The 16,866-nt window shown below is 40.1% G+C and overlaps 1 protein-coding gene across 1 annotated transcript; it reads left to right on the top strand.

Annotated features, from left to right (window-relative positions):
- Nucleotides 1-1,363: 1,363 nt before the first annotated feature.
- On the top strand, nucleotides 1,364-16,367 carry ticrr (TopBP1-interacting, checkpoint, and replication regulator). Its single transcript, XM_040133631.1, has 21 exons — nucleotides 1,364-2,449; nucleotides 3,075-3,309; nucleotides 3,698-3,930; nucleotides 4,678-4,912; nucleotides 5,247-5,385; nucleotides 5,559-5,686; nucleotides 6,248-6,451; nucleotides 6,614-6,759; nucleotides 7,140-7,240; nucleotides 7,537-7,630; nucleotides 7,995-8,077; nucleotides 8,545-8,775; nucleotides 9,041-9,128; nucleotides 9,374-9,446; nucleotides 9,973-10,104; nucleotides 10,328-10,418; nucleotides 10,573-10,631; nucleotides 11,123-11,400; nucleotides 11,741-13,967; nucleotides 14,445-14,573; nucleotides 15,613-16,367. The coding sequence occupies exons 1-21, from the start codon at nucleotides 1,730-1,732 to the stop codon at nucleotides 15,729-15,731; spliced, it is 5,745 nt and encodes a 1,914-aa protein (XP_039989565.1). The 5' UTR covers nucleotides 1,364-1,729; the 3' UTR covers nucleotides 15,732-16,367.
- The last annotated feature ends 499 nt before the right edge of the window (nucleotides 16,368-16,866 follow it).

The raw sequence follows: 16,866 nt of genomic DNA, 5'->3' as shown, positions 1-16,866 counted from the left end.
TAATGAAAACAAGAGCACCTGTTATGATGTAAACGTGTGCAATATATGCATGATTAAAGACTATATAATGTTGTGACTCCATTTATCGGCAAACTTTGGAAATATCATGAATATCATATCATCAATCATCATATCATCAATATCATATGAATATCATAAATGGTGCTGAACAAAGTTCTTTATTTAATCTTGCATGGTTTAATTATTATTCATTGTACACGAATGCTGAAAAACCTCAGAGTAAAAATATCGAATGTGTTAATATATTCTCAAAATATCATACAATCTAAATTGAGGTCATTGAATTGATATAGACCAACATGGAAATCTTTGGGTTACTTAACATAATCCCTGTTTCTTCTATAACAGAATGAAGTGTTTCACTGTGGAAAACGATCCCATAGTGAAACACCGAACAGCGTCAGAAAAAGAAACCAACTTTAACGCCACATTTAGTGCATTTTCCTGGTCTGCAGACACTGTGAGTGCATCCCACATTGAAAACATGGTAAATCCGGTGAGAAGACCCAGACATCCGGATCAAAGCGAAGTGTTGCTCCGAATGAGAGTTTTTCCATTTTAGGCAGTGAGAGACGAAGAATGGTTGAGGATGCCAAGCTCTCATTCTCACTGCTTTACTTGGCACCAGAGCAAGTGAACAGTCACATCAGTGGACCAACATGAAACAAAACTAAACTGGGTCCTTTGCCCATTTTTTTTATTTAATCTCTTTCCTTTAAACACAGTTAATTTATAAACCAAAATCAGTCCAACATTTTTGCAATGGCAAATGCCATTCTTATGATTCTTGCTCTATTGACAGGTTGGGTTGGCTGTGTCCCATCTTAGACTTAGTTTACTTAGATCCCCCGGGTGGTCCACTGGCGTGCCATAGGGTCTGTCCCGTGTCATTTCAGAAGCTCAAAATGTTCAAATTCAGTTTTAAATTCAAGCCCAACCTTTGGCTACTACCGTGTGCAGGTTTTTTTCCGATTCATTCATTTTTTTAACATATATTTGTCATGTAACACAAATGAGACATAACTGAACGCTTAAACACGCGGAGAAAAGGAACATAATTTATCTAACTGTGTGCAAAAATAGTGAAGAAGATAGGGATACAGCAGTTTTTGGTGTTTTTTAAAAGTTAAATGCAAGCGTTGCCTGTCAGTCATTGAGCCCTGCCTATTCGTGTGTCATGTAGTACAGTTTAGTCCAAATTTGATTGATGGCGCATTTGTCCAATAACATCTCAGCATTATCGCCGGTTTGCTTACGTCTTATTTTGGACCAATCAGACTCTTGTTGTTACAGGATGTAACCAATCACAGCAAAGGGGTGGGTTTTCGTCCGAGGAGCGCGAACGGTTAAGGACGGACGGGGAGGAGAAAATGGCGAACGTGAAGTTTAGGTATCGCGAATAAGTTGTTATGGATCCTTAATAATACTTAAATAAGTCCGGGCGTCCTTCTTTTCTTGTGTAGGTGCCACGTTATTTTAAACAACCCGTGTCACACTAGCTGAAGCTAACTAGTAATTACGCTAACTTGAGTCTTGGTAGCAACGGCAGCTCGCTGAAGATGGCTAACTGATGTTGGCAGCTGTAAATGGCGTCCCCGGGTCCACATACAATGAACAACCGGTTGGACCAAATTTTTTAATCTAGTGACAGCGGAGTTTAATACATTTGATCGAGGCTGAGCTGTTGCGATGGCGTATCGTTGAGTCAATGGCTCTGGAGCCAGTCGCTGTCTTCGGGGACGCTGCATTTAACGGTATGGCTTTACACAACTTGGTTTTTGTTATCGATGTGGATTATGGAGATCGTGAATCCGGCGACCAGCTGGACGCCAGGAACCATTTAGTGAAACGAGGAATATTACAAATTCTGCTGCATTTCGGTTACAAACACGGATTTGAGAAAGTGCGCTGGGGATATAAATTCTTTCAGTCTAAGACTGGCCGTAAGAGTGGCCGCCTCATATCGAGGGGATCAGACTTCAAGGAGCTTCGGCACAAAACTTTTGAAGACTTTGAACTAGAGTTTGAAGCCAGGTTTGACGTGAAGGATAAACCATGTCAGCAGAAGCAGCAAACCAGTCAGTCTGCTTCAGTTCAAAACGCCCTCAAAGAAACCCTGCTGGACTTCCAGTGGGACAGACCAGACATCACCTCTCCCACTAAACTGTCCCTGAGGCCCAGGAAGTCGAGCCGTGCTGGAAAGCCTGGCGTTTCACAGGAGGATGATATTTCAAGCAACGGGAAGAATGTGGTGTTTATTGTCTCGGAGTGTCCGCGGTCCACGACACAACTTGCTGACTATCTTTCTTTGGGAAACCATGAGCCGCCCGCAGATGTGGCCGAGCACATTTTATCCCGGGGCCTTCACGACATGCTGGTTCATCGACAGGTTGTGCTGCACTGGATTGACAGTAGATCACATGTCCAGGTGAGTACAGCAGGCAGTTGGACAATAAAGAAATAAAACGGTATTTATGACTCAGTACTTCAACAACAAAGTGACAGTGTTTTGGGAATATTGGTACTGTTATAAAAATACTCACTCTAACCTAAGGGTGGCTGATTATGGCCTTTAAGAACAAAATAATTAGTATTTATCAAAATTAAGCAGCTAGACAGTCCATTTTTTTATTTCACATAGCCAGTGGAGTCAAAGAAGGTCATAAAAACTTTAATTTTACCGTAACACAGCTTTTTAAGGCCGGAAAAGCATATATCATTTGGAGTTTTTTATTCTGAGCACAAGCCTCCAAAAATTGGTCATGTTTTCTAAATTCTCGGTAACTGTCTAAAAAGAAAATGTACTACTCATGTAACCGAAACGGGATCATAACGTTTTGTGATGTAAAAAGTATGTAGATCTTTTTAATAGATTCACAGTCAAGGCATTAACCCAAATTTTACTCAGTCTCTTTACTATGTAACTAGTCAGTGTGAATTTTAGAATGGTTGTAAACATCTAAGCATTACTAACAGATTGCTACCTGCCAACGTGTCTTTTCAAATCACTTACAGATTAAAATAAGCAACTGCAACCTTTTGTCTTATTGCAGGTGTTGAGGTGTGAGGACTACCTCGGCTCTGTCAAGCTGTCTGACGTCCTGGCTCAGGTGGGTGGCAGAGTGATCCCTGTGGTGGCACTGCTGAACCTCTGCAATCAGGAGCCAGACTCAGGCCTCAGGCCAGAGGCCTTCGCCTTCAAGTCCAGCATTGGATACCTGCTGTCCTCTGAAAGGCTCTACCGCCTGGCTTTTCCTTTCATAGCGGGTATTCTGCGGTGGGAGCAAGGTTGGTTACATGGAAATGGCCTCTTTACATCATCTTAGTGCAGCTGTTAAAATTTTCCTGTGATCTATAGTTTAAATACGGATAGTAAATAGTAGTGAGACATTATACTGTATATCCTCACAGTCCTGGGATTTTACTTTGTCTATTTTGCATATATTTATCTGCCCAGATGAAAGGAATCGGGCTGTAAAACAATGTCTTGTGCCATAAGAAACAGATGAATATTATAAAGATGACAAAATCTGAACATGAACCAAACACAACAAGGGAAGTGATGTTGGATGAATAAATGACAAGATGGAGTAATTAAGCACATTAAGCACATAACATAAAGCCAAAAATCAATTGCCATTATTCATGTGGGTTGTGTTATTCTTCACCCAACCAGGTGATGTGACACAAAGTTGTGACATCATGGTTGAGCCGGTGTCTCGCAGACAGAGGCTTCTCCCGGAACTGGTGGAAGTGTGTCTGAAAGGAGTGCTGCAGGGCTGGGATGCCTCATCACTGACACAAGCCCCCACTGATTCATGGGTGCTTCAGAGCTCCAGCAGAAGTGACCAGGGAGCTTCTCCCCTCCAGCATCTCCTCATGGGACTGTCTGCTCATGCTCTGCACATGGTGAGATATCCAAAACAGCAGTGTTGTTTTACACAGGAGAGGTTAAGGCTCTGTTGCAATGTAAACCGCTTGAAACCTTTTTCTTTGGAATGTCCACAGAATAACAACATAACTCTTAAAACAACAGGTGTTGGTGATGTGCTTTGTAGTTCCAGAAACATTTTGTTTCGCTATGCTACTATGGAGTTTGACGATACGTTTTTTTTTTAATACCATTATCAACATATCAGCAGTATATGTCAGGATTTCATGTCAGTCCCGCAGTTATTTTTAGATTGACTGGTTTGCACTTACATTTAGCAGTGATAAATACACTTACGAAAAAGGAAGATACATTTCCAGTTGAACTTTATCTGAATTGGAAGAACACATGGCACTCTATCAAATATGGCAAGTAGACAAGATGGCAAGCAGACAGAACAAATTGAAAGACAGAGGCCACACAAAAAATTTTTGACATTTAATCCCACAATAACTCTTAATGAACTGGAAGTTTTAGATTTATGATTAATGGAATTTAGTTGTGTTTGTGTTTCTTGGTTGTTCCCTCTAACACTAGAATTGGAGTGCAGGGTTGGGAGTCCGCTGTACATTATGTTGCCATACCAGTATCCCACTGGAACAGAGGATCCGTTGGGACAAGAACCAGTCATCGGATAGCTGCATTACTTACAAAGATATGCTAGTTTGAAATATTGTTCTTTCCTTTGTGAGTTTACTGATTCACTTCTCCCACTCTTTCCCCAGCTTGCTGAGGTGAATGACAGCGGCCTGGTGTGCTCGGCTGTCCTCTCCCCCTTGTCACACTCTACAGCTCTGCTCACCATTCTCCAGCCCGGAATTACTCGACACGACCCGCTCCTTACCACCAAAACCATCGCCCTTGCCACATCGGATACCTCAGCTGACCTGCCAGATGTTGTGAGCAGTGTTCTTGGAGTAGTGTATGACATCATGGAGGAGGAGGATGACAGTGGAGATGGTAAGGATTAGACGTAGACCGATAAATCAGCCAGGTCGATATATAGTCTGATATTGGCTTATTGCAGATATATTGCATCTGTATAGATGTTGGCGGATAGATAACAAGAAGTTAAACTTGGTTTGAGAGTTTGATCAGAATCTTTAAAAAAAACAAATCTAAGGGATCTTTGTCAAGATTGCTGACGTGCTATTTAAGTTTATGTGTGATTTATGTGTATTATTTATTGAAATAGCAAATATTAAAGGTAGTGAAATGTGTTAAATGGTAGGAATACTGTTTTGCGTTTCTTATTGGATCGTTAACCATTTTTTTGTGTTTGTTTACTCCTCAGACAAGGTAAAGGATCATCCGGTTCCTGAGTGGGCTCAGCAGGAAGTCAGCCATTGCCCACTGTCAATGGGCGTGTTGGAGACTTGGTTTCCTCAGTCAGACCAGTCAGGAGTGAGCTCTCATTTGATGGAGTCAATGAGGTATGTGGATTTTGATTTCACAATTTTTCTGTTAATAATTATAGCAGTTTTTGAAGCAAGAGTTATACACAGGTTTACACACAATAATAATTAAAAGCAACTCGCAACAAACTAAACCCTGGCACAATAAAAGTGACACGTGGTTCCGATGTTTTACTTACTTTGTTGTACAGATTGCTGCATGCAGTGCCAGAGCAGAAGGAGGAGGAGGAGTTGTCTGTCCTACAGCAGGAGCTGATCAGTGGTCTAGCTGAACTGTACCAGACGTCCCAGGCCACAGACAACAAGAGGGGCAAAAAACGTATGAGAGCTACATCTCAATTTTTACGTATATTTTTGGTTGGACCGCAACAGCTAGGCCATCCCTATAATGGCAAATGTCCGTGACTGACTGACTGACTGAGACACGCCTCTCTATGCTTTTCATTCAATTGACCGCATTGTAGATGAAACAGACATGAATGAGCTGCTAACTTTCTCTGTGAGTGATCATTTTACAAGTAAATATAGCCGAAGTCACAGCACAGTCGTTGTCTTTAACTTTTGTTTATGGTGATTTGGTCAGGCGACGTCATGGTTATAAAATCAGGATCTTAGCAGTGCAGAGCAGCAGCTTGGAAATGGATTGGTAGGGACTGCTGGTTAACATTTAAATTTCATACTTGTCTCATTTTCTCTTTGCAAAAATATGGATATTTCAGATACTGGGAATCACCTTCACATTAGCCTTTTAGACATTAATAAAGGTTTTTTTTGATTATTAAAAATTGGCGGAAAAAAAATTTCTGTATAATCTTGTCAAGATCTTAAGTTCTCAGCAAATACTATTTTTCTTTTAACATTTCTCATCTTTGATCTACAGGTGGTGCCCAGCGCACACCAGTGAAACAGAAGATGAAGACCATGAGCCGCTCCCTGCAGATGCTGAATGTGGCACGGCTGAATGTGAAAGCCCAGAAAAACCAGGCTGAAGCTGAGCAGCTGGGGGCCGAGGGCAGAGGGCCAGACAGACCGGGGAAAAGACGGTCGAGTGACAGGAACAAATCTGGAGGAGCAAACACAATCAGTGAGTGTCTCCATCCGAACTTTACAGTGCAACTGCTCAGATCATCACCCTGCTACAAAATATTTTGAAACTAATGATCTTCATCTGCAAATGTGTATTTCTGGAAGTGTTAAACTAAATTATGTTAGTATATCAAGTAAAATATCTTCTCCCTTTGCCCAGGTTTCACTAGTGAGGCAGAGCTCTTGTCCCATCTGAAGTCCAGTTACGAGAAGACTCTGGCAGACAGACACACGTCCCTCCTGCCTTGTGTCCATCAGCTCCTGTCTGCTGTGAAAACCTTCCTCGTGGCAGAATTGGATCTAGAGGTGAGACACACTATAGCTTTAAATGTATTTCAAGATTCTGACCTGACTTACTTTTATCTTTGCAGCAGACTGGTTTTATATTATTTGATTAGGAATGAACTGATAGATGATAGTGCTGCACAGTTGTTGATAGTCATACATTGTGATTTCAGTTAATAAATAATAAATGTTGTTAATTGGTAAATTTTGGTACATTGCCAGATTGAAATCTTTGTCAAATTTACATGCCCACTGTAGGGAAAAATAACAAGATGTTGGCATAATATGTAGAAAATTTTCTCATCCGGATAATGAAAACATTGAGTGATTCACGTAAAGCTTAGTTTGACAGTTGAACTGTGATTAATTTTCATGTCTAAAATGTTATGTCTTCATAACAGGTGAAGACTTGCCTGTTTGTCCAGCAGCACCTCCTCAAGACCAGCAAATCAATCAGGCAGCTCTATGGCACGGCTGCTGACATTGATGGCAAAGTCAGAGAGTGAGTGTTATCTAACCCAGAATTTTACCTTTTTTTTTTTTTTTTTTTTAGTCAGCAAACCCAGCTCCCTGACCGACCCCTTAAACCCCTGACTGTGGTTATACTGGCTCTCTCCAGTGTGTGAAATGTGTACTTTGTGTGTGTCTGTTTGTGTCTGGTCATTGCTGATAACGTGTGCTATTCTTCTTTGATAAATAAAGGTTAAACAAATCCTAAATAATATTAAATAAATAATGTCATTTTTAGATATGTATCAATTTTATTTAAGCATCAGTAACAAGGGCTGTCTCCTCTAGGTGTCAGCTTCAGGTGGTATTGAGGCTGGAGTTGTGCAGACTTTTCTCCTCAGAGCAGTCAGACACACTGGATGCTGATCAGATGGCAGAGGAGGTAAGATGCTCACTATTGACAACTCCCAGGTACATTGTGTTTTTTTGTTGTTGTTGTTGTTGTTGTTAAATGTCAAAGGTCAACAAAGTCACCATAGCAACAGTGCATGTAGTTCTGTCATTCTTTCTAAGCCACACTGATTAAAAAAAAAAAAAAAAAAAAAAAGGTGCTTTCTGATAAAGATGCTGATAGAGATGAATGATTCCCTATCACCACAGACTAACAGATTTCAGATTGTATTAAGATGTTTCAACATCTAATCTTTTTTATTAACAGTTTGAGTAAAGTTTATGTCCTGAGCTCCAATGACTGCACAATAGAGCATATATCAACAACTAAATTCAAATGTCTCCTGTTTTCTCAGGCGGCTGAAATGCTCAGGATAATCTCTCTAACAAAAGATCCAGTTTGCCTGACAAGGTTCCTTCAAGACGAGGTTCTCCCAGGGTAAGTGTGTGGGACTGCAATTAGTGCATTCTCTAGGGTGGAATAAATCTAATTGAGAAACTAAAAGCCCAATATTCTGGATAATTTCTTGTTTTAAAAAAATGGATACAAAGTTGATTAGTTTAAAAACAAAATTTTAAAGTCAAAGTCAATGTGGAAGCAATAGATATTTTATTTGTCTGATTTCTAGGAGCCAATAGTCAAACCACAAACAGAGTTATCATATATTTAGTTACAAATTCCTGATTTAAAGTTTATTGCATTCTTAATTTATTTAGCCAACACTCTTTTGCTGCTCGATTGTCTTACATCTTTAGTTTTTAAACATAAAACTGATCAAAAATACCAACTTGGTACATCAGAGCATCTATATTGAATTCTAATGGGAAACACTGATTCTGAATGAGTCAAATATTTCTCCTCTGTGGTTGTAAGAATCTAACAGTAACATTTCTGCATCATGTCAGGTTCCTGACCACTGTCCCCAGGGTGCTTGCAGACATCTACAACAGTCTTGGCACCCAGCTCCCTGAGGCTTTGGTGGCTGTTCTGCCTGCTGACTTCTTCAGTGACGAGTCAGTTGCCAAGGACAGCGTTTCTCCTTCAGCCTCCTCATCTCCCTTCTCCACACACAGTCTGGTTTCGGATGGCAAAGATCGCTTGCAGGACCTGCGAAATCGCTCAGCCAGCAAAAGGAGGTGAGGGAAGACCGTATTTTTGCTGGAAAGACACTGTGTGGTTATGACAAAGCAGGAATGCCCTGGAATTAAAAACATCATAGATCCAGCAACAAAGAAGAGACATTTGAGTGAATATGACGTTGCCCTTTGAATGTCACTGGAATTGAATCATAGGAATTTAATTTTTTAAATTGTCTGACTGACTATTGCTGCACGAGGTATATATTTTGCAAGGTATATGTCCAGATTATAATTTTTTTTTTTTTTTTTCTTTTGCTCCCAGGAGTGGGATGCTGACTCGTCATCGCAGTATGACCGAATCATCACTGAGTCTTCGCCAAATAGAGATACCCAAAAAGGCCACAAGAGCTGTAAGATGACCATACATAATTACTCGGCATTGATATCTCAATGGATTATTATGAAACCTTGAGCAACTACTATTTTCATAATATCTCTAATTGCTGGGTTACTGCTTACTCAAATGCTTAATGTGTAATCCTGTTTGAGACCATCGTTCAAATAAGAGACATGAGATGGCATTTGCACATATGTTTCATGGTTATTTTAGCTTTCTACTATAGGTTATTTTACCTGCCTTTTTTGTTTCCATTAGTCCAAGTCAAAGGTGCATGTTGCTTTGGAGAAACCTGTTGCAGAACCACAACCTCAGAAACAAGAAACACAAGGTATGTTCTGTATCACATCTAACTTGATGGCAGTCAGTGCTATACACATGCCTAGTAATTTATGTCCTCACGAGCTCAGTCTTGATGAAGAACAGTGACTAAGGACAGCTTGAATCAGTTTGATTCAAATCGTTTCAAGAACATCTTTAGAAAAACCAGCCACCTCTACAGAATAATTCAATCCTATGCTGTCTGTTAGTTTGCTCAGTATGTTGCAATTATTCATAGTTAGGGCAAATTTGGTTAAATATGCAACTTCTGATGGACCTTTTTGAAGAGGCACTATACCTGGCTGATTTCCAGCTGACCTCAGCCCGTGTTTTTAACAAAGAAGCAAACTACGAACTCCTTACCCGTCTTTTCAAGCTGGCAGGGAGGAGATTGTTTTATCCTCTAAAGATAGATTTTAGGAGTACTATCGCATTAATAATATTTTGAAAGAAGTTTTTAAAAAACGATTTAGCAGTCGGCATCGCCATGTTGATGTTACAGTCCTAAATACAGACCATGTTCTGATTGTTCACAGAGGTGACCAAGGTGAGAAGAAACCTGTTCAACCAAGAGATTGTTTCCCCCTCAAAGAAATCCAAGATGCCGAGGAGCCAGTCTGTGTCGGCTGTGGAAGGACTGAAACGCAAGCGATCTCACGAGTCTGAAGGTAAACTGACACAGTATGACAAATGAATTTAAAGAAATACTGTGGTAACATTTAATAATTAACAGGAAATATAAAATCCCCCCCAAAAATATTTGTTTACAGTATTTTACCAGACAAGTTTTTATTCAGATATTCTCTGCTAGACTTACAGTAAAAAAAGATGCTGTTTTAATTACCTGGATATTTTTAGCAAATTTTCTAACGGAAAATTCTTCCTTTTCAGAGAGACACAAACTTCTAACAAAGAAAGTGTGTGAAACACCCCTCCACAAGCAAGTGTCTAGTCGCCTCCTATACCGGCAGAAAATAGGACGGTATGTTTAAGTTATTGACAATTTACCTTATTGATATTTGTTCAGGGACAGTTTCTCGATTTAAGACAAGAATTGTATGACCCAAAAAATCCCCTGCAGTTACTAATTCCTTTAAACTAAAATGTTTTCTGTCTTTTTGACAATTTGTCTTCAGGAGATCTGTCCCAACTGAGGAGTGCATTGTGGAAGAGTCACCAGTAAAACCTGCAGAAGGTATGTGACTGATATTACAATATTTATTCTTTTGTCAACATTAAATATATTTGCATGAATTTAAGAATTGCTATAGTCTGTATTTGTCTTGTGTTAAAGTACACAACAACAGTAGGTGTTGAAAGAATCAGATATAAACACAGCACCAAAATGAGGGGCAAATGTTATTAAATTTATTATTGCACAAAAATGAAATCCAACTTACAATTATGTAAATTTGCCTGTATCTTCAGCTTTATGTCAGGTAATGAATAAAACAGCTCACATTTATAAAACTAGACTTGCTTTATTCAGTAAATTTCATTTGAAAACAATTATATTTTAACATTTTTGAAAATTTGCAATTCTTTTTTTGAACATTGTTATACTGGAAATTAATCATTCATTTTTAAACAAAAAAAGAGCAATTTACTTCATTAAAAGCCTTTTGTAAGTGTGTTTAAATGCATGCTGGTTATTTTGCTTTTTATTGTGCTTGCGTTTTGTATCAGACCTAAGAAGGAGCCCCAGGATTAAGAAGTTTGCTAGAAGATACTCAAGCACCTTCTACTCAAGTTCTCAGCCTCGCTCCCGCAACCTGGACAGGGCTTTATCTGCGTCCCAGCTTACTCTCAGTGATGGCAAAATTAGTGGTGTGAATGTAAAAACAGTTCGGTCTCCCATGCGTCTTCTTTTTGGGGCTGCTGATTCCCCCAATCGTCCATCTGACCAGCCTGGTGCAACCAGAGCCACCAGATCACGGCTGTCCACAGACTCCAATGTCTTTGAGGTAAGTTTTTTTGTATGTAATAATTTAGGTCACTAAAAATATCCCATGTATTATTACCTGCACCTGAAGGGCTTTTTTTTTCCTTCAAAAATTAGTGCAGAATGGGACTTGACAGAGGCATCTGTCATTGTCACGACACAATTTGCCTACGTGTCCTAGAAATACTAAATATTTTCACATAAGTTTTGTAGTATTGCTGGTTCAAGAGATCCTTGGAGCCATTAGCCATCAAGATAAAAACTGCATGTTCATAGGGCACCAGGGCAAATTCTAACATTTTGCATTTATATCAAACGTGAGTCATATTCAAATACTTTTATGTTTTTGTTTTTGTTTTTAGAGCCCAAATAAAACGCCAACAAAGTCACCCAGCAAACATGGGAGAGCCATGAGAGGGAACAGCACTCCCGAGACACCCAGGAGCCCTCGAACCCAACGAACCCCCAAAACTCCACCTTCATCCAGGATGCGTGTTTTCTCTGTTGCAGAGAGCCCTGCAGCTGGCAGTTGTCATGAGCTTGGTATGGCTCTGAGGGGCAGTCCTTTCAGATCGCCAGCCAGAAGGACTCTTGTTGTAGAGACACCTACTAAGCAAAGCCCTATGAGGAGCCCGCTGAAGGGTATTCTCAGGACTCCAGTCAAGGCCTTGGTTGAATGCAGTTCCTCTTCTAGATTACATCTGCTCAGTAGCCCAATTTCCAAGACTCCCAGGAAGAGCGTCACATGGTCTCCATCTCCACGAAAATTTAGAGTGGTGGAGAACAGTGCCGCTTTCAAGGTACCAGAGTCGCCTTCTATTGCATCCCGCAGTTCTCCGAGACTAGTGAAAACACCCAACAAGTTCAGCAGTCCTGTCAAAAGCACAAACACTAAAAGAGACATTTTCAAGACCCCAGAAAAGACTTGTCAAGTAAGTCTAGTAAGGGTTTCTGAATATGCAAGTAGTGTTATTTTGACACAGGAAAAAAATCAAAGGTTCTCTGAAAAACTTTACAACAGGATGAAAACACCTGAAAAAACTGACAATGTTAGTTTACAGGAAATGCGTCCTCCACAATCCACACCACCTCTGGACCACGACCTCTCCCCTAAACCCAATACTAGAACTCAAACAAAGACCCCTAGTCCTACTCATCAAATGATAACTCGCTCTGGACGAACTCCAGGAAAAAGTTCAAACTTCACATCCCCATGTAAGCCAGCATTTACACCAGTAGGAGGTAGTACTGTTTCAGAGGTTTCAGATAATTCAGCAACGTCTCCAGCAAAGTCCCTGACAAGAACGAGGTCTGGTCAAGGTACAAGAACCATCAGACATGACATAAGATCCCAGTCTAGTGAGAATGTTCCCTCCAAATTATGCACAAAGTCTGCCGAGAGCTGTGACCTTTCGGAAAAAAACATGCAGTCAGATACAAAAGGATACGTACAGACTGAACCTTCCCAATCCTCTGAAACTGACTCTAGTGCCCATACAGATTCACAGCACTTTGACTCTTCACATATTAACTCAGCTACCACAGACAATGATAGTATGGACATTGTTGACGCAGAAGTTGTAAAGACCCAGTTTAGTGGCTGTCTCAAGATGAACATTAGCTTTTCACGAAAGCCTTCAAAGTCTAGTGAAGACTTGCTGGTGAACACACACTCTCCTAAACCACGTGTGCCATCCCAAGATACACCTGGGCGAAGCTATGGCTTCCGGCAGACCCCTGACCGCCAACAGAGGGAGGCTGCTGCTCGTCTGGGGTACGGAAATGAATCCCCTCGATTTTCAACCCCTAGAGGCCCCGCAAGACCTAGTCGACAAAAGTTCAAAGGTACTCCAAACCCTCTGACTTATCAAGTAGAGATGGAAATGCAAACATCAGGACTTCCTAAGCTCAAAATCAAACGCACAGATTCAATGAATGCAGGCGATTTGGCCTCAGATGGAGGTCCTCGATCAGGTGCTCAGAGCCCTTTAGTTGGTGTGAAACCTTCTCAGCTGGAAAGCCCCTTGGCTTTGTTTTCTAAACACAGAGATCCTGGATGTGTCTCACCATCTATCTGTACTCATGTCACTCCAGCCAAGAGCACACCTGGAAAAGGTGGAAGTGTCCAAACTTACATCTGCCAATCCTACACCCCTACACGCCATCCTGGGGGAACAGTGTCTCCGGTGGCAACTGCAGAGATCATTCCCCTGACTCCTTCACCTCAGAGTGTAGGGAAGGTGACTCCAGACAACCTCAACAGCTGGCCCCGCAGGAAGAGAGCTCAGGCTGGAGTGGTTGGAGGCAAAGATCGTGGCCTGAGGGGAGAGCCACTGCCTGAGGAGTTGCTGGAGGAAGCTGAGCTCGGAGTTAGCAGATTACAGGACATTGAGGACATTGATGAGCCTCCAAACAACAAAGCTGCAGTATTAGCCTTGACTTCCAAACAGTCACATCCAGTCGCAGCAGATGCATCTCCTCTGTCTCCTATGGAAGACTTGTACTGGATGGAGAAGCTGACTCAGCAGGCTGACTGCGCTGAACCTCAGAGAGCTGAAGAAGGAATCATCTGGGCTGATGTCAAGTCAAGTAAGCTATGGGTAACACTTACTGTAACAAAATGTAAACATTGTTTCAAAATTAAGGTACTAGGATTAAAACTAAGGATTTTCATTGTTAACTTTAAAATGTGTTCTTTATTCTGACAAAATATTTTCTGTGCAATGATAAGAGAGGGAAGAAAGAGAATGTTCACAGATGTAAAGCTATGACCAGCACAAGTTTTGTAGCTTTGCCTCATACGTGACTGCAATTAAGTATAATGTCAAATTTTAAATAACTTAACTTTGTGACAACTGACTTAACAAATATTGGATTGAATTTTTAGAGTGGAACACTCACCATATGAAAATGGATATGGTACCTTGGCATTTCTAAAAAGGATTTATAACATTATACAAAGTTCCAGTGGTTACCCTTTTTGAGACTTTTTTTTTTCTGCAACTAATGCCTGAAGTTACAGGATGAAACTAATGTTGTTGCTTTTTTTTCCCCTACATTTTTCAGTAGCGACTCCTCCTAACTCAAAGGTGACGAAGCCAGTGACAGCGAGTGGGATTTTGGCCCTAACCCGCTCTCCACTGTTGTTCAAGGGCAAAACAGGCTCTGCTAGTAAGAGAACACCAAATTTTAAAGGTAAGATGTACACTGCTTGTGTTTTATCTTATGTTTTTATTTTTGCCAGTTGGGCAGGGTCCATTGTCCAGATGTAAACAAAAAGGTACCCTCATATCCACAGTATAAAATCTAGGATCGGAAACTCCTTAATGGCTTTTACTACATGGGATACACTAATCAACTAAAGTTATTAATATTTTATGTCAATCTAATACCCAATAATATCATATCACACAATATATATCAGTAATATCAGTAAGGGAAAGGTACAAGAGTCAGTTTTATTTGTAAATACTTCAGTACGACAGGCCTGTTGGATTTTTTTTTTTTTTCAATTACCATTTCTTTAGAAACTCATAATCCTATTTAATGTAAAAGTCAAACCCTGTTGTATGTGTATATACTTTAAATTAACAAGGTCAAATGTTGATTGGGTCTTTGTATTTCTATTTACCAGAGCAGGGAAACGGGCTGGTTGATGCCAAAACCTGACTACATCTTGCCAACCTGTCACTAGATGAAGAGAAGAAATGTTTCCGATTTATTATTCAGAATATATTACATACTGTATGAGGACACAATACTGCCCACATACTTTTAAATACTTTTGGGATGGGACTGTTTTCACGGTTTAGGTTAGAACCATAAGTTCCAGTCAAGGTAAAGCTTATTGCTACAACATAAAATAATATGTTAGACAATAATGTGCTTCCTGCCTTGTGGCAGCAGTTTGGGGAGGCCCTTTCCTTTTATAAAATGACTGCAGCTAGATTCTAAAATCCTATGGAAAGTCTTTCCAGAAGAATGGAGGCTGTTAAAACAGCAGATTAATGCCCGTGGTTTTGGAATAATGTGTTCAATAGTCACATTTTAAGAGTCATTGTTTGGGTGTCCTCATGCTTTTGACCATCCAGTTTATTTTCTCCTTGCCTAGATGGGCTAGTAGGTCACCGCTCTCCTTGTCTCTAGTATTCTTTGAATGGCCTAGCAGGATTAAAACACTTTTTATGTTTATCATTGCCTTTAGCTAACAATCCACATAACTAAAACTTTGTAGATGAGGCAGCATCAGGGAGGACAAGAGAAGTCGATGGAGTGGAGGTCTCGCCCTTCAGCCAGCCAGTCAGACGCTCAAACACAGGGAAGACCTACAGCAGGAAGAGACTGCTTCACTGAACCACAAAACCATCTGGCGAGCAAAGCCAAGATTGTCCATTCTGTCTCACTGTGGAGTTGTGGATCTTTCTTAGACATATTTTGTCAGGAGTGCTTTTGATGGCAGATGTGAAAGATGCCTTTCAAGCACCACTTGAAAGGCTTTGTACATGAATGAACTACCCTTTCAGTCCCCTCCTCCAACACATTTGACACTGATTTTTTTTTTTTCTGTTCAAAGCAGTGGCTTTTTTATAAATCAGTCTTTGTAAGATTTAAGATTAGAAGTAAGTTTAACAAAGAGTTGAAAAGCTATGCAGTTCTGCCAAGGTGTTTAAAATTGCCCTTACGGTTCGTATTCATGATTTTATCATTCCAAGTATTCCATGTTTCCTGCATGGGTCTCTCTGAAGCTAAAACTCTGGAAAATGGCGATATTGTAAGTCGTCATTGCTTTTCAAAACTTTAATCAGCCATTTTACAATCAAGTCAGAGCCTAAATTTGTTGAAAGTAATATTATTCATGTCTATTTATTAGTTGTTTGTTCTTGTCATAAAATTGCTTTTAAGTAAAAGGGAAGCCCTCATGATTGATTCATGTTGTAAATATGTTATATATTGCCAAAGTCTTGTGTAAATAAATATCCATTTTCCTAATTAAGTTATTGTAAATGTTTTTTTCTAATTCCGTCCTTGCCCTGCCTTGTCACAATTTATAGTAGTTTTTGAGTATTTGGCAAAGCAGAAGAAGCCTGGAAAACCCAGACGGTAGAGCAAACTAAAACTGCTCACTTTACTCTGCAGGCTCTTTTTTCACTTCTCATTGAAGGGTGATGTTTATAATTCCAATTCTGCTACCAAATACAATAAAACCTGATACTATAATATATTATACTGTACTGTAATTACCCACCTGTTCAAAGGTCAATGCTCTAAAACTATAAAACGCTTCATGTGTTTTCAGTGTTACACATTGGAAATCACTTATTGATCACAAATCGAATTACAAGTTTAACCTCTCTCCCTGTTATGTTTCGCACGGTTAATAATTTGAATATCACTGTTCATTATTACTCCAGAGATTATCTTGGTATCAGGCACCAGTTGTTTGCTGTGAAATCAGAGAAGGCGACACGCCTCTCACGTGTGCTGCGTT

This window comes from Xiphias gladius, chromosome 8, assembly GCF_016859285.1.
Source record: "Xiphias gladius isolate SHS-SW01 ecotype Sanya breed wild chromosome 8, ASM1685928v1, whole genome shotgun sequence".
Classification (NCBI taxonomy): domain Eukaryota; kingdom Metazoa; phylum Chordata; class Actinopteri; order Istiophoriformes; family Xiphiidae; genus Xiphias; species Xiphias gladius.
Note: the sequence above shows the minus strand (reverse complement) of the source record. Positions and strands in the feature narration are given on the sequence as shown.

What these genes read in the sequence shown, in the direction of transcription:
- ticrr (XM_040133631.1), top strand. Translation starts at nt 1,730, where the DNA reads ATGGCTCTGGAGCCAGTCGCTGTCTTCGGGGACGCTGCATTTAACGGT. An exon ending in TATTCTGCGGTGGGAGCAAG is followed by an intron (nt 3,310 to 3,697) that starts GTTGGTTACATG and finishes TCACCCAACCAG; the next exon opens with GTGATGTGACACAAAGTTGT. An exon ending in CAACAAGAGGGGCAAAAAAC is followed by an intron (nt 5,687 to 6,247) that starts GTATGAGAGCTA and finishes TTTGATCTACAG; the next exon opens with GTGGTGCCCAGCGCACACCA.